The sequence below is a fragment of the Balaenoptera ricei genome, chromosome 5 (assembly GCF_028023285.1).
Source record: "Balaenoptera ricei isolate mBalRic1 chromosome 5, mBalRic1.hap2, whole genome shotgun sequence".
Classification (NCBI taxonomy): Eukaryota; Metazoa; Chordata; class Mammalia; order Artiodactyla; family Balaenopteridae; genus Balaenoptera; species Balaenoptera ricei.
In genome coordinates this window covers 70817685-70844112 of record NC_082643.1, presented here as the reverse complement: position 1 = coordinate 70844112, position 26428 = coordinate 70817685, and the positions used below count along the sequence as shown (strand labels likewise).

General features: G+C 39.9%; 2 protein-coding genes across 8 annotated transcripts in view; one reads left to right on the top strand and one right to left on the bottom strand.

Annotated features, from left to right (window-relative positions):
• Window positions 1-918: 918 nt before the first annotated feature.
• Window positions 919-5015, top strand: ZAR1 (zygote arrest 1). Its single transcript, XM_059924106.1, has 4 exons — window positions 919-1791; window positions 3255-3347; window positions 3432-3506; window positions 4761-5015. Exons 1-4 carry the CDS (start codon window positions 937-939, stop codon window positions 4902-4904), a joined length of 1167 nt encoding a protein of 388 aa, XP_059780089.1. The 5' UTR covers window positions 919-936; the 3' UTR covers window positions 4905-5015.
• A 3406-nt stretch (window positions 5016-8421) lies between these two features.
• FRYL (FRY like transcription coactivator) overlaps window positions 8422-26428 on the bottom strand; it is a 240196-nt gene continuing 222189 nt past the window's right edge. For 5 of the 7 annotated variants that reach the window (XM_059923043.1, XM_059923046.1, XM_059923048.1 and 2 more), the window contains 8 exons: window positions 24004-24211; window positions 22344-22493; window positions 21564-21662; window positions 15770-15838; window positions 12997-13014; window positions 12070-12180; window positions 10852-11042; window positions 8422-10527 (listed from right to left, as the gene is read on the bottom strand). In XM_059923043.1, the coding sequence (XP_059779026.1) occupies window positions 10269-10527; window positions 10852-11042; window positions 12070-12180; window positions 12997-13014; window positions 15770-15838; window positions 21564-21662; window positions 22344-22493; window positions 24004-24211 (1105 nt within the window). In that variant the 3' untranslated portion in view covers window positions 8422-10268. The remainder of the gene's footprint in view (window positions 10528-10851; window positions 11043-12069; window positions 12181-12996; window positions 13015-15769; window positions 15839-21563; window positions 21663-22343; window positions 22494-24003; window positions 24212-26428) is intronic. The other 2 variants (XM_059923047.1, XM_059923049.1) reach the window with 1 other exon arrangement.

Genomic DNA, 26428 nt, shown 5'->3' with positions numbered 1-26428 from the left:
ACAGGTCTATTAAACAATGAAATATAGTATTTTATTGTCCAGCCTGTATCAAATCAGAGAAGAATTACATTAACGTATTTGATTACTTGACCTGATACCTATTTGTAACGAGCGGCCAACATGTTTCTAGTGGACAAGGCATTTGCTTTCAGCTGGGGACTGATTCGGTCTTCTGCATTTATGTAAACACACCCTAAATCAGTTTCTCTTTTGGAAAGATTATTTGGTTAGGAAAACCCGTAGAGCGACTGTCTACCCCAGAGAAGAGCAACAGCCATCAGACCCTCGTGGTACTCAGCAGCACCTCCTGGTCACCGTTTGAGGTGGGGGGGTTGGGGGCGCGGCGGGGGTGGAGTGAGTTCTCCAAGGGAGAAAACGATTAGCCTAGACACATGCCCTGGAACGCTTTCCCTATGCACTTGCTGAAAGGGTTCAACGCATAGATTTCTCAGGGCAGCCCTGAGGTGATGAAATAACCTACAATCTGAGATCGTAGGTATCAGACCCAAAGCAGTTCCTCCAAAACCTTCGCAGTTTTGCTCACTAGCCAGAGGCAGTCAGCCTCGCCTCAGCTTCCCGGGCGGCGCCGACGATCACGCAGGGATGGGGACCACCTGGCTCAGCGAATCGCCGTGATGGTTCTCCTGCTGGTATCCTCTTCACCTGGAGCCAGTTCACTTACAGACCAGTTCTGCTTCGCAAAGAAAGCCTTCTTTGCAGATCATCTCAGGGTATTTGTGCCAACCTCCGGGTGTGGAAAGTTCCCACACCGAGAAAGTCTGGCAGGGGCCCCTCCGGCGGGGACACCAGCGGGTGGCGGGGAGGGTGCGGGGGGCCGCGCAGCGCGGCCAGCGGGGGTGGGGCCCGCGCCCGGCTGCCCCCGGGAGGTCGCCTATTTAGGACGCAGGGGCGGGCAGGAGCGGCAGGGGTGTGCTGATGGCTGCCCTGGGGGACGAGGTGCTGGACGCTTACATGTACCCGGCGTGCGCCCTCTACTCGTACCCGTACCCCTACCCCTACCCGGCCGCCGCCAAGGGCAAGGGAGCGGCGGGCGGGGGAGGCTGGCGGCACCGGGACGGCGGCTACCCTCCCGTTTCCTCCTCCTCTGACGGCGCGGCCTCGTCGTCTTTCCCGGGCTACGGGCAGCTGGCGGCCGCCGAGTACTTCCACAGCTACCAGCGGGCGCAGCTCATGGCCCTCCTGTCGCAGGTGGGCCCCGGCCTCGCCCCGCGGCCCGGCCGGGCCAGCATTCGGGACGTGGCCGTGCAGGTGAACCCGCGCCGCGACGTCTCCGTGCAGTGCTCGCTGGGGCGGCGTACGCTGCTGCGCAGGGCCCGCGAGCCCGGCCCTGACCCCGAGGGCGCAGCGGGCGCGGGCGGCAGCTGCCCGGCCTCCCCGCAGCTGGTCCGCCGGGGCCCCCAGCAGGGCAGCCCGCCGAGCGGCGTCCCGCGGCCCGTGCGCTTCCCGCGCACCGTGGCGGTGTACTCGCCCGTGGCCTCCCGCCGCCTTGCTACCCTCCTGGAAGGGGCCGAGACTGCGGCGGCCGAGCAGAGGCCCGGGGCGCCGGACGGAGAGCTAGGGCCGCCAGCTGCGAGGCCCCGAGGCCCCGAGGAGGGAGAGGGGTCGGCGAGGAAGGAGCCCCAGCGGCCGCGGTCCGAGGAGGACGAGGCCCAGGCCGGGGTACCGGCGAGCAGGGAGCAGCCCCCGCTGGTGGCCGGCGCCCGGGACGCCACGGGCGAGAGGTGGTCGCCGCGGAGCCCCCAGCCGAGCAAGGAGCGCCTGCGCTTCCAGGTGAGTCCCGAGTCGGCTAAGGGAACCGGCGGGGGAGCCCCAGGGCTGTGCGCCCTCCTGGCTCGCGTCCCGGTCCCCGCCCCGCGGCTGCTCGCGACACGTGGAGGCGCGCGCTCCCTTAGGCGCGGGCACTTCTGTGTGCTTTTCGGCAGCTGCTGAAGTCGTCTTTCTCAGGCAGAATTCAGTCCAGTGTAGCTTGCGTGTTGCTGCGATGGTAAAACACCGGTTGCACAGGGGTGGCCGAGGAAACGCCCTTTTAACATTCTTATTCCGAGCGTATTTGCTGTATAAAGCTCTGACCACGGGAGTGTAGTCCTGTGTTGATCCTGCACTGGATGATCTAGGATGGGTCTCGGAACATCAGAAGGTGAACTTAACTGGCAAGGGGAGTTGATTCCCAAGGATCCCACTCACACTTTCTCATTCAGTGTGTTAGAAACCGTGAACAATTGACTACTGGGGTCCTAGTCAGGATCTTCTCTTGCCCTTAAGACTCACTCCTCTTCAGAAATCTAGTAGCACTGCTGGAGCATCTCCGCTGTGCTGCATTGCTGCCTGAGAGGAGCGGGCTTGGAAGGCCAGTTGGTACTTGCCTGAAACTTAAAGGGCTGGAGCACACTGAGGGGTTGTAACCCAGGGGAGTGGAAAGGCATGAGAGGTAGGAAGAGGCCCGGAAGAGTCCTTTTGGGGTCTCTTCCAGGCTCCCCAGGGCTGTTTAGTGGGGGTGGGGAAACACAGAGGGAATCAAGTTTGCGCGCAAGCTGTGCGTGATCTTAAGTCTTTACCTTCCTGGGCTTCAGTTTGCTCACCTGTGAAATTGCTCAGTGTCCTCCAAAGTTCCTTCCAATTCTAAAGGCCTGATTCCAAAAACTTGTTTAAAATTTGTTTCTCACTGAGAGAGAAGAAGAACTTAAGAATAAGGTAATACTACTTTTGTTCATATTATGTGTGAATTATGGCTTATCCGTATTTTAGATTCCCAGCACCACTGTTTGGTGGAAACTTAATTAGCATAGAGAACTTTTTTCAAGGTGTTCACCCAAGATCATTTTTAGGATGCAGAGTCTAATTTCTTGAGTTTAACCACTTCATGCGTGTTCTAAGATTAGACCTATTCTACAGAGAGAAGCCCTCCCTAAAGAATCCCAAAGTTCAGGAACCCTATGTGTTTGGCTTTCCCCTTGCCTGCCTGAGGGAAAACACCTGCTTAGTAATCTGTTAATTTGCTTTATGAACCAAGTTAATCTGGTACATAAATTCCGGTGGGCCCTTGCTTTTCTACTTGATTAAGCCATTAGCTTTCCTAATGATTACGTTGTGGAGACGGACTCGAACCTGATTCTACTTTCCTCCAAGATATGGAGTGGAGTTGCCAGTTTTAAGTATCAGATCCTTTCCAAGCTTCTGAGATGAAGGCTAATTCAGATGTCATGTTGGTTAAACTCTGCTATCCTTCTGCTCAGTTCTTAGAACAGAAATATGGCTACTATCACTGCAAGGACTGCAACATCCGATGGGAAAGTGCCTATGTGTGGTGTGTACAGGGCACTAACAAGGTAAGAAGTGCCCTGTAACTGGCATCATCCTGACAAAAGGTTCAGGAGGGTTTTGCTCTAAGTTTTTCCTCTTTCCCATCACAGGTTTACTACAAGCAGTTTTGCAGAACATGTCAGAAGTCTTATAATCCTTACCGAGTGGAGGATATCACCTGTCAAGTAAATTGAATGTTTGTATTTTGTGTCTGAACTGGGTAGTGATTAGAAGATTTGGGGGTATGTTTCTTGAATGTATTTCCTAAAAGAGCCTAGATTCCCAGTGACCTCAGGTTTTGATTTCTTTCTGGAAGGAGTTGTAGAAATAATACTTAACTGGGAAACAAGGCCTTGGTGTTAGTTTCCTCCTGCTGTTGCAAACCTCGGTCATGTGAACATCTCTAGAAGCTGTTGCCTCACTTGCAGTGTGGAAGAATGTTTGCTTTGCCTGCGACTCAGCTGAATGTAGGAGAAAGTAAACTTAGAAAACAGATCATCTTTCTACTAATATGAAGTAGTAAAGGTTGATGCTTTTACCCAAATGCGTTTTATGAAGCACATACCCAAGTTAAAGTATTTAGTAAAAGCACGGGTTTTTTAAGTTTCCATTTTGCCTGTGAGTTCAGAAAGGGATTCGTTTTAAAGTAAACCTAAGTTGCTTTAGCTTTAACCCTAAGCTTTATGGGATTAACTGGTAACACGTTGCTTGTTACTATTAACTGAGCACGGCACTGTGATAAAGGGCTCTGATAATCGAAGAGGGAGAAGTGACTAAACTTGCCTATTAATCACACAGCTAGTGGAGCTTGACTTGCCAGTAGAGACAGCCTAATCTATGCACTTGACTCCAGGTGGATGCCGGAAGCATGAACACTGCAGGGTGGGTGGAGAGAGATTCAGTATGGAAAACTTAGACTAATCCAGATCTTGGGAGAGTAGGGTACATTCTAAAGTAGGAGAGAGGAGTTTGACAATGAAAGCGAACTTTCTAACCACTCTGCTCTTGGCCCAGCAGTTGCTGCTCTGCCTCAGCTTGAGGTCCTTCGGAGCAGGGAGAGGGCCAAGGTTAGCCACTGGTGCCAGGCCTGCTACTAGTTCCCGGCCTCACACCTTCGATGTTGTTAAACTCCTCTCTCCTGCTTGCGTGTTCGCCACCCTTCAAGGGCAGGGAAAGATTTCCTCTTAAACTGTTTTAAAAGGAACTTCACAATTCAGAATTGAATCCTGTGCAACATGGGAGCAGGACTGCATGATAAAATGCTCTACTCCTCCCATCCTTCTCCTTGCTAGGAAGGGATGTAGACAGAACAAGATTAGCACAGGACTTTGCTTAGCGTGCATTCAGTTAGTATTTGAATGGACTAGAAAAGTAACTTTGAAGTTCCAGGACATCACCAAGCGTTTATGTTCTGTATGTACTTCTCACTTTTTTTTCAGAATTGTAAACAGACTAGATGCTCCTGCCCAGTAAAAGTTCGCCACGTGGACCCCAAAAGGCCCCACCGTCAAGATTTGTGTGGGAGATGCAAAGGCAAACGCCTATCCTGTGACAGCACTTTCAGTTTCAAATATATCATTTAAATGAATGTGAAAAAACCAAAACACTGGTCCTGCTGAACGTGTGCTAGTGGAGCAGACAAGTGAGCTTTTTTCCCTGCCCCTCCTCCTCCTCTCTGCCGCTCCCTCAAAATACTTCGTGAAAGGCTGTATTTGACAAAGCTGTCAAATAAAAGCATTGCAAAACAATTGATACACTGCGTAAAATCCTTAAAGATTTAGGAGAGCCTGTCTTAACAGTCTGGGCCTTTTACTTTAATATTTGTCCATTGCTTACAGAGCAACCAGGCTCTGAACTAGGTTAGTCACTTGAGAGAAAAGTGTAGAGGGACGCACATGTGAGGTTTACTACTTGTAGGTCTTGTAGGGCTGATGCCTATAAGAAATTAATTGAATAAAAAGCCATCTATTAAAATGAGCATCCTTCTGGGGGAGGTGGAGGCTAGAGCCAGGCCTTGATGTTTGAGGGGACTCTGGGGGGTGGGGATGGGTAACGCAGAGTCAGAACCCAGAATGGATGGCCTACAGATGATCTCGGTTTAGTAGGTGCTGAGGGAGAGAGGCTGTGAGAACTGGTGACTTGCTACTCACAGTGTCACAGGTACGGGTGGGAACAGGGTGGCTAAGGGCAGCTTTAAGATGTTAAATAACTTCATGTGGACTTCAGCTGGTAATTTGTTAACTTTAAAAAAAGGCCTCCTAAATGTATTTAAAGATTCAGTTAAAATAAAAAAAAAGATTCAGTTAGAGGCAGCTTTATTTAGCCTTTGTCATTATGGACTTGCAGTTCTGTAAGTGGAAACAGCGTTTGGCGTCATCTAACACAGGGATTCTCATCCTAACCTGATTACCAGGCTTTCTACCTGATGACCAAGAAAACACCGAGACCCGGCACCAGCGCTCTCCTGGTGCAGGGATGGGGGTGGGGGATGACATGAGGGATTTTAACGAAATCAGAGTTGAGAGCTGTTGATTTCTTGGTTACAGAAACCACATAATTGGAACCAGGTGCTAATTAGGCCTCCTTCCAATTTTCTAAGCATCCCATTTTTAAGTTAACCCTTACTACCTTATAGGCCCTATATAGTAAGTCTGTTAACATCTTGGATGCTTGTATATAGACAAATATGGAGAATAAAAGAAACGAAAATGAGTTTGAAGTCTCTAGAATCCTTTATAGCAAGGGGGAAGGCCTCTAACCATATGGCTTGGTAAGGTGTTTGTAAAAAGGCAGATTCGTAGGGTCCCTATCTCTACTGAATCACTACATGGAGGTGAAGCATTGAATAAGCGCCCCAGGTATTGCTTATGGAATTGAAGTGTGAAAACTACAATTGAGTCAGCCTTGCACTTACCGTAGAAAAACATGGCTCTGGGCTCTGCCCTCATAAAACTTCCAGTGTAGCGGGTAGATGGCCATTAATTCCTGCATAAAACTTCTGCCATGCGCTATGTAAGACCTACTTTGGTGCCTTGTAGGAGGGAAAAAAAAGGATCTGACTTGGGGAGGTCCGGGAAGCCTTGCCTAAAAGATGACACTACAGCTGAGCTAAAGTTTGGGTGAGCTGAATTAGACAAAGAGGGGGAGAAAGAACTTTTCCAGACTAAGCTAATGTGTGCAAAGGCCCAGTGGTAGAGAAAGCCAGGAGGCCACAGGGGCAGGGATGGGGATGATGGCAGGTGCAACTGATAGGCCCAGGCTGGGAGGACTCTTTGGACCTTGCTCAGGATGACTGGTTTTCATATGTCATCAGTAAGAATCCACTGAAAGGTTTTAAAGCTGTGGTGGGGCATGGTGACAGATTCACCTTTTAAAGAAAATAATCACTCCGGCAGTACAGTGGATGCCTGTAAACCTGTAAGGAGTCTTGCAAAGATCAGATAAAATGGTGGTGGGACCAAAGAGAAATGAAGGATGAGAACTCTAGGTGTGGGTGAAGGTGATGTGTTTTGTACTAAGTGTGGGTGAAGGTGATGTGTTTTGTACTAACACTATTAACTCCTGATGTGGTTGAGGGTAGGTACAGGGATAGGAAACCGATCCGACTCACATGACGTGAAAGGGGTACATAACATTCACTCTAAGCATTTGATGAATGAATGAGGAACAATAGAAATATACCTTCAACGAGTCCCAGGACAAATTCAATGGTTATTAATACAGCTATTAAAATGCCTATTAATCATTCTTTAAGCTTAATATTGGTTGCCATTAATTTTCCTAATAGAGCAGCTAACCCTATTTTACAGCTGAGGAAAGCAAGGATCAAAATATGTGTCACTTCGAGTCAGTGGCCATTCAGACATGGAACAAAGTGGTACAAAAACTCATGATTCCTAAGAGTTATGGTGATAACATTCTAGCAATAAGGCACTGTCAAACTGTATGTATAATTGGAAATTTATAAAATGGATTTTTCTTTGAGTGAGAGATGGAGAGGCTAGAAGGAAATATCCCAGAATACTGTTCTCACTGGGTGTCAAGAGAAGTGATTCTAGTTTTGTTCATATCTCTTACATTTGCTAAAGTGACAGTGGATTACTTTGAAAATTTAAAAATAAGAATGTCATGAAGTACAATTATTATCACATTGATTCTTATTTCCTCTAGTGTAGGTTATGCTGTGGATGGGCAGTTCTCATAGACCAAAAGGAGGTGCACTCACTCTGGCTCTGGTGAGTCTGTTCCAAGAGAATGTCCGATGATTTCCTAAATTTAAGGTAGATTGTGGGGTGTACCACACCCTCCATCTTGTATCACTGAAAGTAGAAAATATTTTCTAAATTGTGTAAAAATCCTTTGGATTTTTCTTCTTTGGAGAAACCGCCAGATATCTTTTTTTTTTAGGTTTTTTTTTTTTTTTAATATTTTTTTATTTATTTGGCTGCACCGGGTCTTAGTTGTGGCACTCGGGATCTTTCTAGTTGCGGCATGCGAACTCTTAGTTGCGCATGTGGGATCTAGTTCCCTGACCAGGGATCAAACCCGGGCCGTCTGCATTGGGAGCGCGGAGTCTTAGTCACTGGACCGCCAGGGAGGTACCCAGATCTCTTATCTTGTGTGATTTTACAGACTTACTGTTTAAAAATGATAAATTTAGTGGGCAAAGGAAAAAGTTTGTATGAGCAAAGACTGGGCTCTGATTGGAACTAAATAAGGTGTTTAATAAATTAAGCATTTGATATATTTTGTTAATAAATGCAAACTTTGGACCCAGAGGACAAGGAGCAAAAAATTATAGGCTTTAAGGAAATCTGATTTGCAAAAGGACAATCCTAATGACTTTACATCTGCATCTTGCTTTCTGCATGTGTGTTAATCTTTATTACATTATTAATAGACTTAGTTACATATAAATAGGAGAAGGAAATTTCAACTGTTTGGAAGGTTTGGTTTGGGTAATTAGTCAGTTGAACTGAATCTGTTCTCCCCTTTTGAAGGAAAATTATTTTTAAGAACAATGAAGGCAACATTTGAAAAGTTCCTTAATTATGCACACTCTAATCATCATTCATCCTTTCTTAAAATACAACACAAACCAACAGCTACAATGCTTTTTATTTTAACAAAAAAGGAGGATATAAGGAGGGTGAGAAAAATAGGGGATGGTAAGATAGGCTGTAAAGTGTGGTGTGTCTCCAGACACCCACCCCTCTCTTCCTGCCTCGCACCCAGAAGTTATTAAATAATTTAAAGGACACCATTTACAGTACCAGAACACCATCAAAATAATTGTTTTTATCAGGGTCAAAAAATACAGTGATTATGAATGTGCTGTGACCAGTTACAGAATTTTACAGGTAACATAACTCTAGTCAGCAGTCCAGCGGCGTGCACAGGGCCCTCAGTTAATGCACTTGAGCATAATTACATTTCTGGCAGGGTCTGCACCACCAAGAAAAGGCAAAGCCAAGCATTTCATTTCTACATTCTAAACTCTGGAATCCCAGAGCCCAGTTTAAAAGAAAAGTCACAGTGGATAAGAGATGCATATAAAAAATACAAGGTGTTCCTTTCAAATCAGAGGAATTGTGGGACTACATTCATTTCTTTTACAAAATGCTATTTAAAAAAAGGACAGAGAATCCAGTTCATGTTATGCTACAGGCTTGGACAGCGAATAAGTATATTGCATGTTTTGGTAGTCAGTCTTCAGGCTTCCTTTCATCTTCCCCCATAGCCCCAGGTTCCTTTAGGGTTGAAACATGTGAGTCCTGAATTAAACATATAAAAATGCATTTGCATCTCTCTCCTTGAATTCTGCAGACTTCAGGGCCTGCAAGTCATATATTTTACCATCAATGACCACAATTTTTTCTTTAGCTTTGTACACCTCTTCTTGTATAACAGTGCATTGCACAAATGTACAAGAAAATACTGGTTTTAATCTATACAGTTTCTATAATAATAATTATGGAGTAAAATAAGTTAACTTTTCTAATGAGAAGAGCTGACGGGCAGCATACATCTTTATTTTACATTTTAAAGTCTCTGCAGGCATCTACTTTGGTTAGTTATCAACAATCGTAACATAAGCACTGATCAGAGAACTGAGCAGCATTCCAATAACGTTAACAGATATATTATTTCTTTTTGAAATACTGGGAAAGCCCAGTTTTAAAATATTATTAAAATGTTCTAACATTTACACACTATGAAGAGTTAGATCTAATAAAATAAAATTTTTTCAAAAATAATCTTGCAGTGCTCTTTTAGGCATGCTCTGAGACGTTATCACCAAACATCCATACCTTGAAAATATGACTATCAAATCACATATTCACACATCTCAGCTCGCACACACACACAATTCCTTATACAGACCAAAAACCAAAACACCCATGCCCTTATCCCACATGTTGGGGAAAAAAAAAAAAAAAATCAATGGTTTTTGCAAAGAAGTCTTTCTGTGTATATCTATCCGACTGTATGTTCTTCATGTAGATGATTAAGTATCAGCTGTCGATTATGCTTGTGACTACGAGAAATCCAAGCATCTCTGCAGGTCTTCAGCTAAAATGAACCAGCCTCAATTTCAGCCTCATTTCACCTGCTTTCCAATGTCTCAGTATTAGAGGCCATTATTGCAGACATTCTTAGAATTCTTTTCTTTCTCCAGAAAGTAATATATTTGTATGCATCACTTTTAGCCCTTTTCTTTTCACGTAGGTTAAGTAATTAAAAAAATTCTTTCTTCATACAGTTATTGTGGGAGGTATTGGCAGCTGTTAAACGATTCGTTTTTTTTCCCTTCAGATCTGATTCTGATGTTCTTACTTTTTTACCCCTGGTAAAGTTTGACAGTGAACTGCAAGGGTCCATAGAAGGTGCTTGTTAATATTCTTGATCGCCTTCAGTTTAGTCTCTTCCTAAATGCCTGAAGTTTCTCAGAATCCAGTGCTCACCAAATTTCCAATTGGTTTGGCCTGTGCTAGGAGTTGGTATGATTGCACCATGCGTAGAGACTCTCTTATTTCTAGATTAAGTTCCATCAATTTGTAGTTGGCTTCTGACATGTCCAGGTCAGAGCCTATGACTGCAAAGCTTCCCGTCTGGCCCAGGGTCTGGTGATGGAAATAGATGTGTAACAGTGTCTGGACAGGGTCATCTTCACAACTGCCAAAGATATCGTTGGGCCAGAGAGATCTGAAAACACACAGTATTTTTAAGTCCTGAGACTCAAAGTAATTATTAAAGATAACAACTACTTTTAAGTTAATACCTATAAAAATAATTTCCTTTTGAATCACTGAGGATCTGTTCTAATATTTGAGCAAACATTACTGAAAGTATCACAGAATGAACAAAATCTAAAATTGGTGTCATTTCATTGGTAACTGTACAAAATAAGGTCATGTTTTCCTTTCACAAAGATATAACATTGAAACATCAAACTGAAAACCAAACCCAATCTTTATAAACTTCCAGTTAGGTATAAAGGCATCTCCTATAAATCCCTTCACAATTTACCTGAAAGCTTTGACTTGTGCTACAGCTGATATAAATTCCTTATTTTTCAAAGTTTCAATTAAAGTATGAATGGCAGTTTCTATAGTAGTTTGTGCAGCTTTGGAAATGTCAATTTCTTCATTTTCTGAGGCGGACTCGGCTTCTTTGAGGATACTTTCCAACTGGGCAAGTTCCTCTGACATGTTGAAGACCTAAAAGAAATAAATATACCTTAAAAGGATCAAATTTTATGTTCAGTAACAACAAGAGCATTTACTTGGCTGTGAAGACACATCTAATGGTGGTAGTATTTTTCTCTTAAAGATTATTTTCAACTGTTAAACTTAGTCCTTATGGGCAGTTAATATTTCAAGTTCTCTATTCAGTTGGAATAAATAATTTCAGCTGCCAAATAGTAGTCTTTAAATACTCTTGATAAAACAGGTTGTCTTAAGTGTAATAACTGTTACATTGTAATAAGTTAAAATAATTGGTTGCAACCAATGTTTATATTGGTTTTAACATGTGATATATACTTCATCTTGGATAGTAAAAATACATTTATGTTATTTTTTTTGGTAACAGTAGGCCTGGAATTTTGGGATGATCATGAAAAAAAATTTTGGCAGTAATGAGAAGTCTTTATATTTTTAAAGGGTTACTTACCCAGGGTATTTTATATAAACCAGTACGTGTTTATTTTTTTTAATAAATTTAACCATTTTAGAAAGTGAAGTGATTTCCTCAGTGATAGTTTTGGTACCAGCGGTTGACAAGGGGGAAAAAGACTAAGGTCCCTACTTTTCAATCTATCCATGACACGATTTCTAACATTCGCAGTGCTCTTGACATGTTTATTCTTGTGTGCATTACTTGAACTATAGAAATACTATGTGGACAAGATGTTAGGGGGTGTCATAATACAATTTTGTCTTTATTGAATTGACGTGCTTTACTTCATTTTTGATTACAGATGATCTGTTGCTGCTACTGCGACCTTTAAGGTCTCGGATCTTTTCAGATCGCTGGATATCTGCTGTCAGATTCACTAACAAACAGGTCCTGAAATAGCACATCATTTCAAAAACCAATAATGCTTAACTGCGGGGGGTGGTGTGGGGTGGGGGAAGATTCACTATAAGCGACTTTTCACTTCAGCGCTCCTGCAAGGAAATATGTATGTATGTATTTTAATTTCCTAGGGTCAGTTACTAATGCCTAGTACAACTGAATATTTACCTCTGCTTCATTTTTTATTGTGTTTACTTGATTGATAAGTTTACAGTAGGCTTGGAACAGAAGCAGCAATTGAAAATGCAATTTGTATAACCTTCGGCAGAGCTCCAGTTCCTAGAAAGAAATAACACTGTGTTAAATTTAGGTGTTATTTTCCATATTTGACTAGACAACATATTTCAAATAAAAATTTATAAGTAAATAATTGTTAAAAATTTGTTCTGAGCTTTATTTTTCTGCAGTAAGCACGTTAATATGGTATGAAGTTGATGAAAGACAGATGAAAGATGCTCTGAAGACTGGTATTAAAGTAAAAATGTAAAGATTATTGGTCACATAATTCATTTTTAGTGTGAAGCACATTTTCACATTAGACAAACAAACAGAATTTTTCAGCAGGCAATAAATAGAATGCTTTAAAAAGAACTCACTAGAACTTAAAACTTTAACTTCATAACGAAAAGAATTTACAAGTGCATATACTCTTGCCACACTGAGATGTAAATCTCACTGCACTTATCGACAAGTGCTTGATAAAGCAAGAAGTAAAACTCTGGATAACCTCTCACCTAAAAAGTAAGAATAGTTTGTCTTTAAAATGAGTTCCTTTTTTTAAAAAAAAGCAAATTTGTAATCTCACTGAAACAAGACAATGAAATTAACAAACGCACTTGGATTTTTAAAATTAAGAAATATAAAAGGAGACATGTTAGAGGTGTGTAAAAAGGCAGCCGCTAGTTGTACAGATTAATTATAAAACCTCATTGTCTTTGTAGGACAAACATTTCATGGATTAGGGTTATGCAGAACTGAAGCACACACTACTCTTAAAGCAGTCCATGACAAAACATTGCTAGGTCACAAGTGGCAAATGAAAACCAGTTTGTCTGACATGGATAAGTAGTCTATAAATTAAGACAGGTCACTTACTGCTAGAATTTCCATTTGCTAAGCAAGAAGGTGATCGGGTCACAAAAAATACAAAGGAAGAAAAAGACCAAGAATTAGTGTAACAAATCATTTTAACTAGGGTCACAGATGTCCCAGGCAAACTGAAGAACATTTAAAATTACACCCAAAAGAAAAATTTATGATGCTATTTCCAGAATAAAACTTTTTAGACATTTACTGTAACAATCCAGGGTGTTTTTCACTCTTTGCCAAATAACAGCTAAATTACATTTAGGCTATAGTTTATTTCTTGTGCAAAAGCTACAAAGAATAAAACTAGTGGGATATTGGGAAAGTTGGCTACTGAAAGTGGTCTTCTGTCTGGGTTTTTATAGCCTTTCCAAAGAAAAAAAAAGCCAAATGTAATAAATTTCTGTTAGTAAAGTGGAAAACTTCTGATTAGAAAATATGAAATGATTTGCTCTTCTCAGAAAAGAATTGGTTTATAATTTTATGTAACATGTATTTGCCCATGAGAAGATTCTCTCTGGCGTGGCTCATTCTGGGTTGCCTACCGTTTGCTGCCTAAGTCCTAAATTGCCATAATTAGTGCTGAATCGGAAGGTAAAATGTTGAGAGCAGTTGTGTGTTTTAAATTGCATTGCAAATGTAATTTAGTAAACCTCAGAAATTCGACCCAACTAGGTTTGAATCAAACGAGATAACGTAAAATACACAGTGGAACATCCAGTTTATGGAATATTTAAAAATTATTACATTAAAATATCTACAGCAACTTAGACCTAGTCTCATTAATGGAGGAGAATGACTTCTAATTAAAACAGCAATCGCCATAATGTAAATATTGCTTCTAAAAGTCCTTTTTGAAATCTGCTTTTCTAAATAGTTTCCTCTGAAGCACTGTTTATATAACATTTATTCCTATCAATTTAGAAGGGATTTGCTAAGCAAAGGTGAACTTCAGCTCCGCACTGCTTACCATAAATTATGTAGATGGCCATCCTGTGAATATTAGTTGAGCACAATCCAATGTCAAACATATTAGCATATCTAAATTTCTGAGGTTTTACTTCATACAGTTTTATGTGGAAACTAAAAACAATTTGAACTTTTAAATATTTTTTTTCACTTCCGTTAGCATAAATAAAAACTGACTCTACACACGTATCATCCAGAGCATCTACTTTGGGATGTAATGGAAAAGAAATCACTGATAAAGTTTACGATCACCACAACTGTAGGAAATAACACAGACATAATTAATTTCATAGCTCTGAATTACTAGAAATCACGCTAAATATGTTAACACTGTACATTTAAAAATATTGCTTTTTAGTGTACTGAAATTTGCATATACAGTCTTCATTTATTTTTAATATTTATTGATTGCTTATTATGCAAAAGACTATACTGGTATACAGCAAAAGACAATACATAATGTTGTGCAAAAAGGGACCCCCGCTCGCAAGGAGCTGAATTTTTGAAAGGAGACCTAAGATACCAATGAAAGTCTTCAATGTACAGAGTTTTCAGTTTTCACTTAGTAGAAAACCTCAAGCTATATTAATTGGACATAGACTCCTGGAGATGGAACTCATTTTCTTCAGGGTAGAAGGGGTATAAGAAATCACTTAGTCTAACCACCTGATTTATATGTGAGAAAAGCAGTTTGTTACTTCCTTAAGCCATAGTGGCAAAGACAGAATTAGAACCAAAGGATCTAATTCTAGTCTGGGGTTAATTCCTTATCTTGCCTCGTTTCTTTCTTTACACAGATTATTTGACAATTTCTTTATGACAGAGCAGGATTTGGAGTCAGCTTTCCAAGGTTTGAATCTTAATCTATTTACTTACTGATTTTAGATAAATTAGCTTCTCTGAGCCTCAATTTTAATTTGCATATACTTTTTCTCATTTATTTTAAAATATTTATTAATTGCTTATTATGTATCCTCATCTGTGTAATGGGGCTAATTACAGCATCTACTAGACAGAGCTGTAAGGACAGAGCTCATAAATGTGAAACGCTCAGCACAGTGCCTGGCAAATAGTTTACATTTATGGAGAGTTTACTGTTATTTTCTCAACATTTCAGTTTTGTAAAACTTCACATTTTTATTACAATAGTACAATAACTTTTACAGTGACTAGAAATCTATAACAATCTGATGTTGTAAAAGGTTAGAATTCTCATGTCAAATGCAAAGGGTGTTAACTGATTAATACATGTTCCCCATATGAAGTTATACTTCTATTAGAATGATTTGTAGGTCTTAATTTTATCCTCATTTAATGTATGTGTTACATATGTGCACTTTTCTCTAAGCAAATATATGACTATTATTTTCACTGAATTTTATACTAGCAAAAACCATAATTTATGCAATCAGAATTTCAGCTTCGGAAGGGCTAGTATGAATGTATATAACATTACTCAGGTTTGTTATCCTGACCAGACTATTTATCTGTAGCGTACTAATGCAGAATGAAAAAATGTTTAAAGAGGCAGATGCAACTAAAAGTCAACTTGGACTGTCCAGATATTCATCGAGCTTATCTATGGAATGTTATTAAGCTTCAGTCATAAGCTGGCCGTTCATTTTTATGAAAGTGAATTTTTCATTACTAAGCCAATATTCCATTGAACCTAACTTTTACGAAGATTGTTCTGATAACAAAAATGAAAAATGTTACAAATATTCTTTACTTCTAGGAATATCAAGGACATTTGAGCATACATATTATTTTACCTGATACAGAAATATAGCAAAACTAAGAATAAGAAACTTACTTGTGCATCTGTGTTTATCCTATACATGTCTTCTTTGGCACCAAATGTCCTCTTACAATTGTCTAACCACTGAAGAAATAAATAACAGTAAATTTTAATACAGTAATTGCACAATGCATAATGAAGTTGGTACTGTAATGGCCTGCTCATATAAAAACAACAATCTTGGACTCCCCTGATGGTGCAATGGTTAAGAATCCGCCTGCCAATGCAGGGGACACGGGTTCAGGCCCTGGTCCGGGAAGATCCCACACGCCACGGAGCAACTAAGCCCGTGCGCCACAACTACTGAGCCTGTGCTCTAGAGCCCGCGAGCCACAACTACTGTAGCCCGTGCGCCTAGACCCCGTGCTCCGCAACAAGAGAAGCCACCGCGATGAGAAGCCTGCTGGCCGCAACTAGAGAAAAGCCAGTGTGCAGCAACAAAGACCCAACACAGCCAAAAATACTAAATGAATAAATAAATATATTAAAAAAAAAAAAAATAAAACAACAGTCTTAAAAAGTGAACTTGAATTTCTAGGACTGGTTGTAGACATAGACTTTCATCTCCATTTGAGCCGAATCATTTGTATGCAACAAACCCAAGCAGAGGATACTGTGTATGTGGCTACATGCACACGCTGGGGACGGTTTACTAATGGAAACACAATCAGCTGTCTTCTATTCCAGGGCCTTGTGGCGCTCCATCTCCGTAAAGAATATTCATTTTGTAGATTTTATTGGAAATCTTCACAACCTATACCTGACCTTTGCCTAATGTAAGATGGGGAAATGAAAGATGGGCTTCCCCTCCTGTCAATTTAATAAAGGCAACTTAGAATTAACCAGGTCCGTTTGCTTATCGGAAGTGTAATTCTCAGAAGACTTGTGTCACTTTTAATTAGTGAAACAGAAACTAAAATACATTTTAAATCTTGTTTTTGTTTCTTTTTATTTTTTCTTCCTTTTTGGACAGCAATAAATGACGAACGTTATCTCCAATGAATATTGAATACAGAAGCCAAATGTGGATTTTCCTTTTCCAGGGGCTAGTCCTAAAGTTGGATATTTATTTAAGGTACCTTTTCCTCGGTCAGATAAAAAGAAAATAAGAGCACTATGGTTTAGTGGGGAAAAAACACTGGAGTCATAGAATTTCCAAGCTAAAGTGAAAGCTTAGAGCCTGCAAGTTAAGCTCCTAGGTTTCGACGGTTTGATATTATTAATATTACCAGTTCTTTTGACTTCCTAGTTCTTTTTGTGTGATAGATTAAATATAATAAAACTAATATATATATATAGATGAAGTCATTAGGACTTTGAGAAAAACTACTAGCTACATTGTTTACTCTGAAAATATTTCAGTAGTAGACATTTGAAATTCTCAATTGTAGCTGTTAATGGTCTACGTGCAAAGAATGAAAATTAGATGCCTCGGTTGTTTCAAAACAATCTCTTTGACCTTATGTCCCTTTTATCCTGGTTCCTCAGCCTGCACGGGCCCTCAGGCTCTTTACTTGACAGCATCTCAGAAGAAAAACATGTTAGGCTTTCCTAGTAAGATACGGCTGCTGGCAGTCACTGTCAAAAGCTATCTAGCAGATTTCTTTATATGAGCAAAATTCTCTTGACATCTATCATGGAATCTGTACCTTAATCTTTATTCACGCAAAATGTTAAAATGCCTATACACTTCATCATCATAAGTCCGGCCCAGTTTGTCCAAGTATACTGATAAATTTGAAAAAAATAATTTCAATTGCTTATTTAATGGCTTGTTCTTACTAAATATAATTTTTTATACTGTATGCCTATGATATGGCATTTGGGGGGCACTATTCAACGTAATTATTTCTGATTTTTATTCTGTTACAAGAAAAGCCCCAACCCGATTGTCCCATGGCTGCACACTGGCCTGAAAAAGTACAGGTCCACACCTCCCCAGTCAGTGTATACAAGATACAGTAGAGAATACTGTGTACAGAATACTCTCCAACTCACATGTAACAGTCTTCCTGTCATGATGGATTTTTTTTTTTTTCCCCCCAAGGGATTTTTTTTACTCAAGGCTCAAATAAAGGTTAAAATTTAACTGGAGAGGCTTGGCTTCTGGGTATGATGGGGTAGCTTGTATAAGGCCAGTCCTCCAAGGACAACCATGGAAGCTGAATACCACCAGCCAGGAGGATTTAGGGAGTTAGAGAAAAGTACTGAAGGGAGCTGTACACTGATTCCAGCATTACCCTAGGGGACTTGCTCATTGATGTCCATGGGCTCAGAAGCTGAACAAAAAGTAGTGGCTTATAGTTCACTGGGCTGGGAAAACAGGGCTATCACAGGTAGTGAGGTACTGAGGGCCAAGATCCTGGAGAAAAGATAACTGCAGAGAAGGGAGCCTACCAGTCTGTGTGCAGTTTGCTCCTGGGGCACTTGTTCCTATGTTTGTCATGTGCAGGAGGAAAGGCTAAGAAAGCAAGTGACAGCGTCTGGGAGGATGAAAAGGTAAGCAGAGACTTTTTGGTCTCGTGGTGCTGGGAGATGAGATAAAAATTGTTCAATTCCTGCCAAGAGAGCAGGGTCCTGATAAGTACCCCAGGCTTTCACCTGTGATCCTTAGAAGACTCAAGGAATAATAAAAGAATGTATAACTAAAAGACTATTAGAAGGGAAAAACTGAATAATGAAAAATGGTTGATAGAAAAGAAGTTAAGAAAGGAAGGAAAAAGTAACAGAATAGATAGGATAAGAAATGGTGAGATGGTAGCTTAGGAAGGAATCAAATTCATTTTTCTCTTCCATACAAATATTTTAATTGATTCGGCACAATTTATTGAACATTCTTTTCCCACTGCATTGCCATAGCGCCTTTGCTGTAAATTATATGATTATATATGTGTGGGTCTGTTATGTTCTATTGGTCTATTTGTCTATTTTTATGCCAGCACTACACTCTTGAGATTTTTAATAGGTCTTACTGGATGTAGGTCTAACTCTGTTGTTTAGACCTTGTTGTTGCTCTTTTTGAACAAGATTTGGAAGACATTTTCTGTCAAGGGCAGACAGTAAATATTTTAGGTGTTGCAAACCACAGATTTTCTGTTGCAACTATTCTGTGTCGCAGTGCAAAATAGCCATAGACAATAGGTAAACAAATGGGATGGCTATGTTCCAAAAAAGTTTATTTACAAAAACAGGCAGGGAGCCAGATATGACCTGAGGGCTATAGTTTCCTGACCTGTGTTCAAGACTGTAATCAGCCTGTCAATTTCCATGAATATATTGTCTGAAATTTTGAATGAGATTGCGTTCAATCTATAGATCATTTTGGGGAAAAATGACTTTACACTGTTGAGTTTTTTGATTCATAAACATGGTATAGCCTTCCATTTATTCGGGAGGCCTTTAGTTTCTCTCAGTAATAATTGAAATTTTCTGTGTGGAGGTTTAGCACATCTTTAAATAGACTTAATTTGTAGGTATTTGATGTTCTCCTGTTGTAAGTGGTATCTATTGCTGTATAACCAACCACCCCTAAAACTTAATGGCTTCTTAAAACAACAAGATAAATCTTTGTGTTGGCTGGGAGTTTCTTCTGGTCTTGCCTAGGGTCACTCATGAGTCTACAGTCATCTGATGGCTTGACTGGGGCTGAAAGTTCCAAGCTGGCCTTCCTCAGGTGCCTGGCATTGCTGGCAGTCAGCTGGTGCCTCCACTCTCGTCCACATGGCCTCTCATCCTCCGGAAGGCTGGAGGTCAAATAGTTTTCCAGAGTTTGTTCCAATTTACACTCTGACAGGCATGATGGCAAAAGCAGAAGCTGCAAAATACCTCTTAAGTGCTAGTCTCAGAGGTTGCACAGCATCACTTCTTAATTTGGTTGGTCAGAGCAAGTCACAAGGCCATCCCAGACTCAAGAGGTGGGAAAATAGATTCCATCTCTTGATGGGAGGAACAGCAAAGTCATATTGCAAAGAAGCGTGGACACAGAGGAGCATGATTCATGGGGACTATTATCACAGCAATCAACCTTCTAGGATAGACAGAGATTTCTGAAGACACAAAAGCACTAACCATAATGGAAAAGATGGATTACTTGGACCTAAGTAAAATGAAAAACTTCTGTTGATGAAAAAAATGCTATTGAGATAGGGGAAATGCTAGCCACAGAGGGGGAAAAAATTTGTAATTCATACATCCAGTAAAAGGCTTGTGTTTAGAATGAAGAACTCCTACAAATCAATAAGAAAACCACAAATAACCCATTTACAAAATTGGGCAAGATACTTTAGGCACAATTCACAAAACAGCTAAATGAAGATATCTGTAAAAAAAGGTGCTCAAACAGTCATCAGACAGATGCAAAATAATATCATGAAATACTACCTCACATCCACCAAAAATGACAAAATGTTAAAAGTTGGCAATACCAAGTGGTGGCAAAGGTATTAGGGCATGGTAACTCCTGTACACACTTCTGATAGGATTGTAAATTGATGTAACCTCTCTTAGAAAACTGCTTGGCAGAATCTACTAAAGTTGAACAGATGTGTATACCCTGTGACCCAGCAGTTCCACTCCTAGATAGATATCCAACAGGTATGTGAACATATATACGTAAAAGACATGTATAAGAAGGTACACAGCAACATTATTTGTAACATGACCAGATCTTGCCCGATACTTTCCTGCTACTGAAAACTCTCCTCTTCTCCAATCTGTCATTACTATTTCAGTCCAGATATAAGATCACTACCCCCTTAATAAGTATTTTCTTATACCATATTCTTTTCCTGAGATTAATCCCCCAATCTAAAATTAACATCTGTCAAGGATTAAGGTTGCATCTCTATTCCATGAAGTTTTCCTATCAGCCAAAACTGACCTCTCCTTGGAAATCATAGATTTGGTTTGCATCCATTCTCTGTTAGACCTGTATGATTTGGGGAAGTCTCTTTCATTGCCAGTACTTTTATTTATAGCTATAATTTAAACATTTGTTACTAATTATTCATGCACAGTATTTGTGCTTTATATTCCTATCTAGAATATTTAGGGAATAAGAACCAGGTTTAACACTTCATTTTGCATAGGCCTTTACATGTGATAGATATTTAGTACTTATTAATGAAAGACTCATCTCCTATTCTAGGGAAAAAATGCCTGCTGTATGCAGTTTGTGTGAAAAGGAGAAACTTTTTTTCCTTTAAGTTTTTCTTTCCCTGCCAATTGAAAATACACTGGATTTACTCTCAGGGAATAGAACGGCTGTGTTTTGCAGTGCCAGACTGGAGTTAAACATTTCTTTGCAGGTAATATCTGTAATATACTGCGTGCTTATTTCTCCCTTTGCTTGCCCACGTACACAAACACATCACTGGAAAAAGATCACCACTTTGTCACAGGTTGCAGATTTTTCTGGACCACAACATCACTGTGCCTTTCTCAGGGAAATACTGCTTTTATACCCCCGCTTGCAATGTTGACAGCAGCTATTATAGTCTCAACACAGAAGCGTTTTATAAAGCTCATTTTCCATTGTGCTCTTAGGCTCTTAGAGGGCCAATTTCTAAAAGCTAAAGATAGGAATTTAGTGGACAGAGAGCTCCAAGGCCCCAACATTCTCAGTATAACCCTGAGGCAAGTGTTAATAATAGGAATTTAGTGGACAGAGAGCTCCAAGGCCCCAACATTCTCAGTATAACCCTGAGGCAAGTGTTAATAGGTTCTGTTTTCCATCTCAGCTATTATGCCAGGTTAGCGCTTCTAGTGTCACAAGCAGCTACTTTATTTCACACGGTAAAAACAGACTGACCTGCTCAGCTGCTTCTCGTTTGGCACTGTATGTATCCAGGTGCTCTTGCAATTCCAAAACACTGAACTTGAGTGTTTCTAGCAAATCACAGGACATCAGCTGTCAAATCAGAAACACATTGATCCAGGTCACCGTTTCTGATCACAATCCTGAGACCAAAAACTTTGGTTTTCAGGCCAGCTTAAGCCGGCCTCCCTAACTGTACGCTGTCCCATGCTAAGGACTGACCTTTCACTGAAACAGAGGAGAAGTGCAGTGCAATTTCAGGGATGTCAGAAGGATAAGCATGCCTTCAACTGCCTTCAAAAATGGGCTCAGGCAAAAATGGCATGTCAGTCCAGGATATACCTTAAAGGTAATACCCTTGAAGCTTTTAAAACCTTCATTCTTTAAAAAAACCTTAATACATAATCTACAGGCGTGCTTGGACACAAGTGGGGAAGACCAGGGAGTTCTGGATTCTTCATGGGGGGAGGTCTAGCCCTCTCCTACCCGCTTTTACTCAGGAATCAGGAAAAGTACACATCTCTAGAGCATGATTCTTCAGCTTCCCCATCTAGGACTCTGTGGAGGGTGAGGGCAGGGAGAGGCCAGAATCAGAAATAGTCACAAGCCACTGCATATGATACACGGGAATTATATTCTGCTAGATATTTATAATCAAGTTGAAAATATGAACCTTCAGACTTCAAAATTCTGAATTACCTTAAAAAAAGACCATTTACTGAATGATGCCATTTCAATTTAGTTTTTATAATAAGCCCTCATGTTAAAACTTACTGTTTCAGCATCCACAAAGACTGTCGGGCATTCTGAACACATCATCATCACTTCCAGTGAACTTTTAAATTTGGTACCAATGCGTTGCAGACTCTCACCAAGAAAGCTGACTGCCTCATTAGTTATGTCTCCAAACTTTCTTTGAATTGACTATGGAGAAAACATAAGAAAAATGTTAGTATGAAATGAAAATGAAAGCCTTTTTTCATGTTTAAGTAAAAAAGCATAATTTATAATTAGAGCCACCTTTTATTTTAAAACTATTATTGTAGTGATATATAGAACTCTTAAAACTGATCTGTTTTTAGGCACTTCTTTAGGAAACGTGGTAATTTCTAAAAATGATCAAAACAGTATTTACAGAACAGTATTCCTGAAAAAAGAAACTATTGATACAGGCCATTCATCTCCCCATTCCTGAGGTTTTTTTCATTAGGAAAGACAGAAGGAATACATGCTATATACGTTGTTGGAAATAAAGTCCTCACATGTGTGAGGAATTAGCTCTTCTAAAGTTAAGTTTTACCTGAAAGAAACTTTCAGTAAAAGTAGTGAAAAATCTCCTTGGCTATGAGCTGCCTTCTGACTTTAAGTCATCAAAATGCATCAAGGGTAATACCTTCTCAAAACTCAAGAATATTCATTCACATAAAACAATCAGACAGTGCCTGACCCACAGTGAGCACTCAATGAATTAGTATAATCAACAGTGTAATTACTGTACAAATACTTAACGTGTACCTACATGTATATGTGTAGCACCATTAGTTGTCATTATGATTAATTAGAAAAAAAAAAAGCATAAGCCACAGTCTTCGGCATCAAGAAATTTATATCTCTGGCACTAAAAGAATATAAATAGAAAACCGAGTAGCAATGCAAAACTACAGAATTAAATAAATAAATGCTCCAGTTAATAAGCACTAAAGAAGTTCCAGGAGGGAGAGACCGAAGGTTGGAGTGGTTGGTTGGGGAAACCTCAGAGAGAATACGTACTGAGCTGGGTTTTCTAAGATGGGCAAAGTTGCTGAGGTAGGGAGGAAAGGTGGCAGGTAGTTTGGAAAATAATGACTTAAATGGTGGCATTTCTCTCTGCCTTGGTTTCCCTAGCTACAGAATGCTAAAAACACATCTACGTTACATAGGTCTATTGTAAGAATTACTTAATGTAGAACATTTAGCCTAGCGCCTAGCATGTACCGAGTGCTCAATAAATGTCAGCTCATATTATTTTTAGGGCTGGAAGCAACCCTGGCTAAAATTTTTAAGGTCCCCACACAGTGATGAAAATGCCAATGAATTTAACGCTTTATGATAAGTTGTCTTATGATACTGACATAAGCTCCTTGAAGGCAGGAACCATGCTTTGTATTTCTTTGGTGTCCCTGAAAGTGCCTAGCATACTGCAGAAAACTTATCAGATGTTGTTCTGAAGTTTTACTCTAATTGCCTTAGGGGCGATATCGGTAGTAGTCATTGTATAATGTCCCAGCAGTGCTACAATGTTAAAGTGTAAATTTAAACATCACTATCTTAGGAAAATAAAAATTTTTAAAGGGAATCAGTGGGAATATTAAAATTTGATACTGATTTTAGCCAAAACCCCATAACTTTATCAGGTAACTATAATATGAATTCAGAAACCCTAAACCTCACTGACCTGAAACAGCCTAGAAAACACGTGAAAAGTAAACACTGCACAGGACCCATCGGTGTCAGACAGCATCTGATTGACGTGACAGCGCCAGGCTTCTTCTTCATCATCGTACGCTACTGGCTGAAAAGCGGCTATGATGGCAGAGAGAAATGGTGATGGCAGAGGTGATGTCTGTGCTTCTGGAAAACCATCTTGCTCTTCTTCATCTTGACTGTTAACACAGATATCATCATCATAATACTATCGCAAAAGAATACACTCAATTACTTAAAATAGTTTGTCACCTAACATAGATTATTTTTTACCCGTATATACACATTGAAATGAAGAATTTAGAAAATGTGCAACCACCTAAACTTTGTGAGAAAGCACAAACAAGCAGATTTTCTTATTCATCCTGTTCTTTCTAGCATCTTGTTCTTTCTTAGCATCTTTGGAATTAGAAATCTAATTTCACATGACCAGCTTACAACAGCTCAAGTCCTAGCACAGGCCAGGGCTATGGAATAATTTCTGTAACTTCTATGAATAATACAGATTAGAATGCTTTCATTTTAAATGGTCAATTTTGGAGGCTTTTTATTTGAACAGGCCCAGATCGACAATGATAATATTTTTAAAGTTTTTGTCATGTACTTTTATGTCAAGGGCTATATATTAGGTGCTTTATACAGATTGTTTTCATTCAATCTCCACTGCAACTTTAGGACACTTAAGTACTATTATTATCTTGATTTTTTACCAGTGAGGAAACAAAACGTTCAGCAAAGTTAAATGATGTGCCTAGGCTACTGGGTAGGAAATGACAGAGCCAGAATTTGAAGCCAGGACTTCAAATGGGACCAAACCCAGTGTTAAAGCCATGACATATACTATAATGTCTAGCAGTATGGCAGTAACAGATCTGACTCAAAGAAACGTAAGGCCTGGCCATTTTCTCTGAGAAATGTATAGTCCCCACAGTCAGATAATACATACAAAAATGAGACAATGGGAAAAGATGGAGATGTATTTGGGTTGGGCATCCTATAAAGATACGTGTGACTCTGGGTCTTAATATTGCGTATTTCACATTACAGGGTAGCTCCACAAGGCTTTATAGAAATTACGGAGCAATTCACATGGAAGAGAGGGATCTGAGAAGACTGCGGGGGGAAAAGATCAAAATGCAGCAGACATTTGAAGTGAAAAATTGTATCTCAAAAAGTTTAATTTTTAAAATGTCACTGTGGTGATTGATTTGAACAAAATGTATCCTCTAAGCTTGAGTAGATATACCGCTATATTTAGTAAGGATGTTTAATTCTATTTCAACTTCAGTGCTTGGCCAAAGTCAGCTCTTTGGCTGCAGCCTTTTAGAAAGCCAGACAGCTGAGTATCTACCCCTGCATCATTTCTGGTGTCCCTTAACTTGTGTATGATCAATGAGTGAGTGATTGCATAGGCTACTGTCACATCCAAGTCAGTAATATGAACAAGGTGTGTCACCAAGATTTGTTGTTAACATCTGAATGTGCACTTTCAAGTGTAGGTAGGCATTCCAGATACGCTGAGAGTGAAAAATCTCCTCATGTGCTATATATGTTAAAACTCAATTATCACTTGAAGTATTGATATAAATGAAAAGCTTTTATTGTAGGAGTAAAGCTCTGATATACTTGATTACTAACTATTAATTTTTATATAAAATAATTATCAAGGAGCTTCAGACTGTTGAATAGAAATACACTGATAGAGAGTGCATTAAATTAGATGTGCTTATAAAGAACATTATTTTGAGTCACAAATATTTATAAAATTAATTTAAAAAGCAAAATAGTAGATGTACATTATATCATAAGTCTCATCATTATAGAATTGTTTGGTATTTAAGCTACATAACAGCCACCAAACTTTCTTTTAAGAACTTTATGTAATAATTGATTATTCAATTTTGTCAGCCCATGAGTGAAAAAAAGTCCTATTTGAGAATTCAGCTATCACTTTGTGATAATTTTGAAGCTATGGTGCATAAACATTTAAAAGGAGCACTGTAACATCTGACAGTAGTAAGAAATGGTCACTTTTGCCCATTATATAAGTCAAACTTTAAAAATATGACTGTTGATAATAAAACTATAAAATAATTTTTGGAACCTATTTCAGATTTGTTCTGGTATCACAGAGTTCATTCCATGATTCTGATACTTGGTTCTGGCCATGGGCCAATATTGATTTTAACACTCGGCCATTTGGCATTTTGCCAAAATAGGTATTTGGTGTACTTCTAAATGCAGAATGCTACTCCCTATGTTCTGAGAATGGCCTACTTGTTTTTCTTTAAGTGAATGTCAATAATAGAAAATAAACCCATCGTAAAAATGAGGTAACTCATTTTACCTTGGAAACATACACAGGAATGAAAGTCCGTTTACTAGAACAGAGGGCC